This window comes from Rosa rugosa, chromosome 2 (genome assembly GCF_958449725.1).
Source record: "Rosa rugosa chromosome 2, drRosRugo1.1, whole genome shotgun sequence".
Taxonomy (NCBI): Eukaryota; Viridiplantae; Streptophyta; class Magnoliopsida; order Rosales; family Rosaceae; genus Rosa; species Rosa rugosa.
The window spans coordinates 39,855,584-39,866,204 of NC_084821.1; the positions used below are offsets into that span (position 1 = coordinate 39,855,584).

At 39.6% G+C, this 10,621-nt stretch overlaps 1 protein-coding gene across 1 annotated transcript; it reads left to right on the forward strand.

The window, feature by feature from the left end:
- Positions 1-1,781: 1,781 nt before the first annotated feature.
- On the forward strand, positions 1,782-9,884 carry LOC133727997 (cytochrome P450 71AU50-like). The gene is made up of 3 exons (XM_062155417.1): positions 1,782-2,087; positions 8,039-8,773; positions 9,068-9,884. Exons 1-3 carry the CDS (start codon positions 1,932-1,934, stop codon positions 9,680-9,682), a joined length of 1,506 nt encoding a protein of 501 aa, XP_062011401.1. The 5' UTR covers positions 1,782-1,931; the 3' UTR covers positions 9,683-9,884.
- The last annotated feature ends 737 nt before the right edge of the window (positions 9,885-10,621 follow it).

Genomic DNA, 10,621 nt, shown 5'->3' on the forward strand with positions numbered 1-10,621 from the left:
GTGGAAGACATTGAATTGATCAGCCAGCCTTTGACTAGAGCATTGTCAGCCCTCCATTTGTTGTAGGTTGGATCTTTTGGTGAAGGTTGTGGGATTTCACCAGTCAAATATCCAAACTTTTTCTTGCCCAGCAACATGCATCTCCACAACTTGTGACCAGAGTGAATAATTGGTATCGTCAAGTTTCATGCCAATATGAGAGGAATTGGAATTGTCACTTTGTACTGTGACAATTTGTGGAAGCTGAGTTGCAGATGAATCACCTTTGTTGGAAACATTGATATCGTCATCATTCACCATTGTTTTTCACAATAACCGGTACGGTAGCAGCGGAAGATTGATCTTGGGATAGTTTGTCGGATTGGGTCGGGGCAGACTTGATAAGTTTCTGATCGAAAAACTTGATGGAAAAGCTAAGGTAATCAGCTGGAACAACAAGCTCTGAGATTACAGAAGCTTGCAGGTAAGGTAAGGCAACAAATTCTGGGATTACAGAGTTTGCAGGTAAGGTAAGACAATAAGCTCTGAGATTACAGAAGCTTTGTAGGTAAGGTAAGGCCCAGCAACTCTGAGATTACAGAAGCTGCTGCAAGTGCATATCAGAAATACCTTCTAAATATTTCCTAGGATTGTATATGCTCTGATACCATGTCAAATGGTAATGTCTGTTAGAGCAAGTCCACCGGTGTTGGATTGCCCGGGCAAAAAGAAGGAATGTTGATGTGGCTGCCTGGCTATGCAGAAAAATGGTTTCCACCGGCCCAAGCTTGACTGGGCAAGTCTTGCCCTTCCATGCCCAAAGCCATAAAAAGGGGCAAGCCCGTGACTTATTTCTTACCCAGGCATCTTCTCTGCCAGCTCGGCCCGAGCTCTACACATGGGTGATGTCAGTCACTGACGCCCAGAGGGACACGCGATGGACAAGAGAGTGAAACTCACGGGCCAAGCAGAAATAGCCATTGGCACGTGAAGGACAGTTTTTTGTCGCGTAGTGACATATAGTGGGCAGCGGTGGATACACGTGGACAGGAGCCGTTGGCTGAACAAATTTTTGAATCCAACGGTCCTTTAATCTGGGCCGTTGGTTTCAATTTCATTTGAAGATCCGACGGTTGTCTTGAAATCTGTCCTTATGAAAAAGGAACATAAATTTTTGCTATTTATAGAAAATTTTTAAATTTTCAAAAATTTATAACTAATTCATACGAACTCCGAATTTTACATTCCACATATGCACGAACTCGTATCGACGATCTCTATAACTTTCATGAAGGAAGTTTTCCCAAATTATGTATGTGTAAAAAGTCGATTTTCAATGAACAGTTAAAATATATAATAATGAACAGTCTTGACCGGTCAAGAAAAAAAACGGATGCAAACCTATGTCCAGTGGCAGTAAATAGTAACTTGACCGGTCGAATTCTTGACTTCTCGACTTTGCCTTTTTTTTTACTACGGGTGCACTTGCTCTTATGTATATTCATCTCCAGTTAGGAGGATTTATAGTATGTTCGGTCTACAATTATAGTTGGGAGAATAGGAGTTACAATAACTATTCTAACTATTACAACAACAAATAACAGAGAAGTCAACAAAAGTAAAAGTAGTAGTAAAGGTGAATGTAGTTGGGGTGATATGCAGTTGGGATAGCTTCATGAATGTTGACACGTCTCATGCACCAAGACAAGTGCGTACGAGCCGCCTACTCTTAATTGTAGCAAAACGTGTTATCCTCTGCTGCATGCTTTGAACGTGTTGAAAATTTCGATGCCTCTGTTACAATTAAGTATATCCAAATTTCAGTGGCTAATCAAGTACTCAAGGTGTGCTTGAATCTTCTACTCGATCCATCGGCATCCAAATCTCTATATAAACACTTGGACTAAACTACTAGCTAGCTGCTAGCTCCTATCTCAATCTTTAATTGAGAGATGATGGTTTGGAATTGGGCAGTAATAATTGCATTGCTTGCTGTTGTTTATATTCTGGAACCATGGAGAAGCAAGAAGAAGAGGTTACCTCCTGGTCCAAGAGGGTTTCCTATTTTCGGAAGCCTCAACTTGTTAGGGGAGTTTCTGAAAGCTAGGGTTCTGAAGCTTGAGGAAGAGAGAGAGAAGAGAGAAAAGAAAGGATAGAATTTCTATATATGTTTGTGTCTGTTACAACTAACTGAAAACGAGTATAGTAGCAGCTATTTATAGTAGCAGAGAGTAGTAGAAGAGTTACACGTGTAATACAGCTGTAGGTCACTAACAAGCTAACCATGCACTAAACAGAATTAACACTAATTAACCCTAATTAGGTATGGGAAATATCTGCTTTCTGTTAATACCCCTCCTCAGCTGGATGGCTGGGGGAAGACATCAAGCTGGAGCATAAGCTAGAGCATAAGTAGAGATGCTGAGGAGAGCAAAGACCTTTTGTAAACAGATCAGCGAGTTGTTCTTTGGAGGACACAAACTGTAAGCGTATAGAACCAGCCTTGACTTTATCTCGAGTAAAATGCACATCAACCTCAATATGCTTAAGCTTGGAGTGATACACTAGATTAGTGGCAAGGGCAAGAGCGGAGATATTGTCACAATGAAGAGTAGGAATGCTAGCAAGAGTAATCCGTAAATCATGCAGCAAGTGTTGTAACCATTGAAGCTCAGAAGTGGTGTCAGCCATACTCCGGTATTCAGCCTCAGTAGAAGAACGAGACACAGCTGTTTGCTTTTTACTACACCAAGAGATTGGAGAATCATTAAGCAAAATAACAAAGCCAGTGGTGGACTTCCTATCATTGGGGTCACCGGCCCAATCGGCATCACAATAAGCTTGAAGAGTGAACTGTTGTGGATGTAAAGAACCCCTCCTGAAATGAATACCATGAGTAAGGGTACCTCTGACATAACGAAGGATTCGTTTGGTGGCCAAGAGATGAGCTTCAGTTGGGGAATGAAGAAATTGACAGACAGAATTCACACTGTAGGCAATATCAGGTCTTGTGAAAGTAAGATATTGCAAACAACCTACCAAACTTCTGAAATAGGGAATATCTTGAGGTGACAAAGATGGACTTCCATCTTTATACAGTTTGATCCCTGACTGACAAGGTGTCAGATGAGTGTGACAGTCATCCAAACCAGCTTTATGAATCAACTCTGTAGCATATTTATGTTGAGACACAAAGAGGCCATCAGAAGTATATGTGATTTCAAGACCAAGGAAAAAATGTAATCTGCCCAAATCTTTCATGTCAAACTCAGCTTGCAAAGCCATTTTGAGTTCTGAAATGAGAACTTCACTATCACCAGTGAGAATAATGTCATCCACATATAGAAGCAAATAGGCTATGGAGCTGCCAGATGTTTTAACAAATAAGGAAGGATCAGCATAAGAACACTTAAAACCAAGGCTTGGAAGAAAATTGGTGAACCTTTCATTCCAGGCTCTAGGTGCCTGTTTCAATCCATATAAGGATTTATGAAGTTTGCAAACAAGATGAGGATGAGCAGGATCTTCAAAGCCTCCAGGTTGGGCCATATATACTTCCTCATTAAGAATGCCATGAAGAAAAGCATTTTTGACATCCAGTTGATGCAAAGTCCATCCTGATTGTGCAGCCAAGCTTAAAATCAAACGCACAGTAGTATGTCTCACCACAGGAGAGAAGGTTTCATCGTAGTCCACCCCATGCTCCTGACTAAATCCTCTGGCAACAAGTCTAGCTTTGTGTCGTGCTATGGAGCCATCAGCATTTGTCTTGATTTTGAAAATCCATTTGCAGGAAACAAGGTTTTTGTTCGGAGGTAATTGAACAAGAGACCAAGTCTGCTGCTTAACAAGTGCATCATACTCCTCCTGCATTGCATTTTTCCAAACTGGACATTGCATAGCAATCTTATAATTATGGGGCTCAGAGGCAGAAAGATCACCAGAAGATGTGTTATTCAGTATGGACAAGAAGCATTTTTTCTTTTGTATTCCTCTCTTACTCCTAGTGAGCATAGTATGATCATTTACTGTGGACTCAGAAAGACCTTGAACTGGATGTAAAATGTTAGAACTAGAGAGTTGTGATATGGAGCTAGCAGGAGCACACTCTAGAACAACTGAAATGGAACCACTCCCTGGTTGAGTATCAATAGTGACTGTACCAGTATCTTCTCCAAAATTAATAGTAGTGTTGGAGTCAGAATGAAATGCAGGAGAACTATGATGATCAGGTGAAGGAGGTAATAGACAATGCTCAGTAGAAGACAAAGAAGGAGTAACATCTCCAGTATGATCAGAAACAGATAAAGGACTAGAATCTTGAACATCAATATCCTGAGACATTATAGTAGTATGATTATGATCATGAATTGGAAGAGAGATTGGTACCTGATGTGAAGTGGTACTGACAAGAACAGGTGCTGCAAGATGCTGTGAGGGTTGAGACTGAGTAATTGTTGGGCAAGAGCTGTGTGTAGAACCACCTGTAGAAACACTGTGCAAACTGGCATATGGAAACTGATCTTCCTCAAAGAACACATGTCTGGAAATAATGCATTTTTTACTTGTCAAATTGTAGCATATGTAACCTTTGTAACCTGCTGCAAATCCAATGAATACACACTTTGCAGTCTTTGGTTGTAATTTATTACTGTTATATGGAGTCATAAGTGGATAACAGGTACAACCAAATACTCGAAGCTGCTCTAGAGATGGGGTTTTACAGTAGAGTTTCTCAAATGGAGACTGCATGTTCAATGTTGCCGTAGGCATTCTGTTAATCAAATACACTGAAATAGCACAAGCATGATACCAGAAGATGGCAGGAAGATAAGAGGCCTGCAAAAGAGTAATAGCTGTCTCTCTAATGTGTCTATTTTTTCTTTCAGAAATGCCATTCTGTTGTGGTGTATAGGGACATGAAACCTGATGTGAAATGCCTTGTTTACACAGAAATTCTCTAAATTTGTTTCCTGTATATTCTCCTCCTCCATCACTTCGAAGACATTTGACATGAGTAGAAAATTGAGTTTCAACAAATGCACATAGAGCTTGAAAGTAGCTAAGTACTTCAGATTTATTTTTCATGGGAAAAATCCAGGTATATCTAGTACAATCATCTATGAACAATACAAAAAATTTGAAACCATCTATAGAAAGATGAGGGGAAGGACCCCAAACATCTGAGTGAACAATCTCAAAGGGAAACTGACTCCTAGATTGAGAAGTTGGAAAAGGCAGCCTATGAAATTTCCCAAGTAGGCAAGCTTCACAAACTGCAGAATCCTCCTTTGGCATACTTGAGATGTTGCCTTTATTCAACATACTAGTAACTATTTCATTTGAGGGATGTCCAAACCTTTGATGCCACAGAGAATGTTTAACCACTCTTCCAACATAAGCTGAAGCTGAATTGCTTTGAAGACTAGGTGATTTGCTACTTGAACCATGATGTCTTTGAATATGTAATGGCAGATCAAAAGGTATAGGATAAAGCCCTTGATTACTCAGTCCCTTGTACAGCACCTTTCCCAGCACCTTGTCCTGTATTACACACATAAACTCATCAAACCAAACAGAACAATTGTTCTGTTTGCATAGTTGATAGATAGAAAGCAAATGAGCAGCAAGTTCAGGTATAAGGAGAACATTGTTGAGTTTCAACCTGCCTAGTTTAGTATTACCAATGTGAGTGATGTTTAAAAATTTACCATCACCAACTTGTACTGAATCAGTGGCAGTATATGGAGCAAGATTGTTAAGCAGCTGCACTTCACTAGTCATATGGTTGGTGGCACCAGAATCAGCCAACCAAAATTGAGGTGTGTTACTGGAAGAGGCAAACATGGCAACTCCTTGTGGTTGAGTATTCTGAAACTGCTGAGGTGCCTGATTATTCTGAAACATTGGAGTTGATTGAGGTATGTTTGTGGTAGTTTGGAGTTGTGGTGTTGACTGTTGCTGCTGACCAGGAAACCCAAATATGTAGTAGCATCGATCTGCTGTGTGGTTTGGCTTGCCACAGTATTGACACCCAGTGGAGTTTGAGTTGCCTTGTTGAGAATTCTGAAGATTGGATAAAGTCCTGCATGTTTTGGCTCCATGGCCTACTTTTCCACAAAGCTGACATGTGAAGTTAGAACCACCTCCATTCTGTCTGAAGTTGTTGTAGCCTGCATTGCCTCCATTAAATTGATTGTTAAATGGAGTACCATTTCCTCTACTCATGCCATTGTTAAAGTTGTTGTTCCCTCTGTAACCTCCAGTGTTATTGACGAATCTTGCATTGTTTCCAAACTGACCATTTGGTCGTGCAACATAGAAGCCAGTCATAGATGGACTTGGATCAGCTATAGTGAAAGGATTAGGCTGAGTAATGTTTCCATATGGCATTGCAGAAATAGGAGCATAAGGGGCTTGTGAAGACAAGTGGATATTGTTATTAGCTGGAGTAGTGAGTAATGGACTATAACCAGGAGGCACAGATGGCACTTGAGACTGTAGACCTGAGGTAGAAACACAAGATGTGTTGCTCGAGGCAGAGCCAGAAGAGATGGTATTTTTGGCCATCATGGCAGTAAGAGTTGTAGTTGAAGTTGCTTGAGCCTCACTCTCAATATCAATCTCTGCAGCCTTAAGTAAAGTCTTGAGTTCACCCACAGAACAAGCAACAAACTGAGCTCGGATTACAGTCTTAATAGCAGCATACTCAGATGGTAAACCTCTCAATACTGTAACAACAACGTCTTCATCATCTACAAAGACTCCAACTGTTTCAAGAGCATCTCTAGCAGCCTTGATCTTATCCATGTAAGATTCAATATCATCACCTCCTTTCTTCAAATTCTGCAGATTAGATTTGAGTTGCAGAATATTTTGTCTATTAGGAGCTGCAAACTTGAGTTTCAACCTATGCCACATATCTTGAGCAGACTTGCTTCCAACAGCACATGACATGGCCACAGGACTAAGTGTTTGACCAATCATATTAACAATGCTTTGATCTTGTATCTTCCAGTTAGCATACTCAGATGATATCACATTTCCAGAACCATCAGATGCAGAAACAAATTGAGTGGGGCATGGAAGTGAGCCATCAACATATCCATACAGATTTTGACCTCTAAGAAAGGATTCAATGCGAAATAGCCATGTAGGATAGTTGGATTCATCAAGTAAGATATTTGGGAGATACACAGTAGTCTGAGTAGTGATTGTAGAGGCTTGATTCGTAGATGCAGTCATCTTGGTAAGATAAGAGGTAGGGACAAAAGAATCGAGTGTATATCTGTGTAATACTAGTAGATCTCAGGCTTTGAAACCTCACAAAGTATCAAAGAATTAAGAACCTTCACAAATCTTAACAAAGAGCCAACGATCACCACAAATCTTCAAGGAAAGCTAAGAAAAGCTAGGGTTTTGAAACCTCATAGAGTTATATCAACTGATAATGACTTCAATTCCACAATCATGGCTTGCAAATGAGTTCAGACTAACAATACTTCAAGATCTAAGGTTTCGAAACCACTGAAAGTAAGAAAATTCTCACAACTTCACAATCAAGTAGTTAAAAATGTGCATAGATTCATAATCGAACACTGATTATACCAAATCGAAGCTTCACAATTAAGAAATCACTCTGTAAAATTGTAGATCTAACTTTTCCTTCTTCAAGAACACGAAGACTTATCTGAAATTTGCAGGAGAAGAAAGCCGAGCACCGAATCAAGCACGAGCAGTGAGTTCGAGACTCAGAAATAAGCAAAAGCAAACCCTAGGTCGCAACCTGAGCTCTTGATACCATGAAAGCTAGGGTTCTGAAGCTTGAGGAAGAGAGAGAGAAGAGAGAAACGAAAGGATAGAATTTCTATATATGTTTGTGTCTGTTACAACTAACTGAAAACGAGTATAGTAGCAGCTATTTATAGTAGCAGAGAGTAGTAGAAGAGTTACACGTGTAATACAGCTGTAGGTCACTAACAAGCTAACCATGCACTAAACAGAATTAACACTAATTAACCCTAATTAGGTATGGGAAATATCTGCTTTCTGTTAATAGTTTCCTCACAAAGACCTACACAGACTGGCTCAAAAGTATGGCGACATCATGCACATGCGATTAGGTCTCGTGTCTGCCATCGTCGTCTCCTCCCCTCAAGCAGCCGAGCTCTTCCTCAAGACCCACGACCTTGTTTTTGCAAGCAGGCCACCTCACGAAGGCGCAAAGCACATCTCTTTCGGGCAGAGGAACTTATCCTTTTCCGAGTATGGCTCTTATTGGCGAGACATGCGCAAGATGTGCACCCTCGAGTTGCTCAGCAACCACAAAATCAATTCTTTCAAGGAAATGAGGAGAGAAGAGGTTGTCCTTTTCATAGAGGCCATTAAAGAGGCAGCTGCAACCAGCCACGAACCAGTCGATCTCAGCGCTAAGGTGTCATCTCTTAGTGCAGATATGAGCTGCAGGATGGTGTTTGGAAAGAAGTACGCGGATAAAGAATTTGACGACAAGGGTTTCAAGTCTGTGATTCAACAAGCCATACAATTAGCAGCTGCGCCTAACTTGGGCGATTACATCCCTTGTATTGCTCCACTTGACCTCCAAGGGTTCACTAAGCGCATGAAGGCTATTAACAAGGTGTTTGATGACTTTTTCGAGAAGATTATTGATGAACATCTTCAATCGAGGGATGAGGGAAAGACGAAGGACTTTGTTGATGTAATGCTCAGCTTTATGGGGACTCAAGAATCTGAATACCTAATTGAACGCTCCAATATCAAGGCAATCATTTTTGTAAGTAACTAGCTAGGCATAGACTTGCTTGATGTCCAAGCAGTCATTTTGTTAAATTATTACTTGCGCATAGACTTGCTTTTTCATACTCCACAGAATTTTCACTTTTGCTCCACAGTATCATAGAAATTCTTTGCAGTATTTGACTATTTTCACTCTAGCCATGCCTTTATAATTTTTTGGCAAATCCTATAGTATTTCAGAGTAGGATATACTCTTAATTTTGTCCTTTCAAGATATATCATATTTCGAAATACAATAGAATCCGATTTAACAATGACTAATTATGAACAGGACATGCTTGTGGCCTCAATGGACACATCAGCAACAACAATTGAGTGGGCCGTCTCTGAACTCATAAAACATCCACAACTAATGAAGAAGGTCCGAAAAGAGCTAGAAAATGTGGTGGGAATGGAGAGAATGGTCGAGGAATCAGACTTGGACAAGTTGGAGTACCTGGACATGGTAGTGAAAGAAACCTTGAGGCTACATCCAGTGGGACCTTTGTTGCTTCCCCATGCATCCACTGAAGATTGCACTGTTAACGGCTTCCACATACCCAAAAAATCACGCATTATCATAAACGTGTGGGCAATTGGAAGAGACCCCAATGCTTGGACCAATGCAGACGAGTTCATACCCGAAAGGTTTGCAGGGAGTAATATAGACCTGAGGGGAAATCACTTTCAGCTTATTCCATTTGGTTCGGGTCGTAGACGTTGCCCTGGAATTCAATTGGGGCTAGTTGTGGTCAAGCTAGTATTGGCACAACTTCTGCACTGTTTCGATTGGGAGCTTCTGGATGGTTTGTTGCCAACAGAGTTGGACATGACGGAGGAATTTGGTCTAACCGTTTCACGAGCCAAGCATCTGCTGGTTGTTCCTTCTTATCGCCTTCACAAATAAGAACATATCATCGATCATCATAATCATATCAGAATGTTTATGTACTGTTTAATTTCATGTTTCAATAGTTTTTGGACAATTACAAGTTTGATGTTACTATATATAGCTAATAACTTGTACGAAGCCTGTGATGGTCAGATTGAATAGGTATTACCAATTACTAAAAGCAAAATCTTTGGTACAGTACGTTATTTTCAGCATCTACCCAACTTTAATTACAACATTCCAGATCAAAAAGAAAAAATTACAACATTAGATTTTCAGGAACAAAATTTAGAAATGAAGAGAAGCAAATGAAAGGCTTTCATAAAAATTCTCGTAGAATCGAGAATGAAGTTTTCATTCTGTACATGCCAGATCATGAATTAGTAACTGCATCCAATCTCCAAAAAATCCCAATTGTTTCGAACTTTCTCTTTTTGGAATGAAATTTTACGGAATCCCCATGAATAGGATCAAACCCTATTCCATGGTATTTACATGAGATTCCTCTTTCTTATTCTTAAACAAGTCCCCGAGAGGGCTAGTTGTTTCCTCTTTCTTATTCTATTATACTAAGTATACCTAAGTGAGTATATACCTAAATAAGGAGTATATAAGTATATGTTTTAATAATTTTTTTTTTTACTAAATACCTATAAAAAAAATTTAATAAAAAAAAATGTGTAAATAAAAAATATGTAAATAAACAGACTTATTCACCCTTCTACTCGTTTTATTGAAAGACAGATTTTAACTTATAAAAATCAAAATTAATAAATTGGGTTTGTGAGAGTTTGTAAAATACATAGGCATGTGAAAAGTTGGATACCGATAGAAAATAAGTAGGCACTCAGAACAAGTACATGCTCGAGCATCATTGACTAACTCCTTATCAATTTTGATTCATTTCAATATGAACTGAACAACAATTCAACAGATTCAATTGACTAGAATATA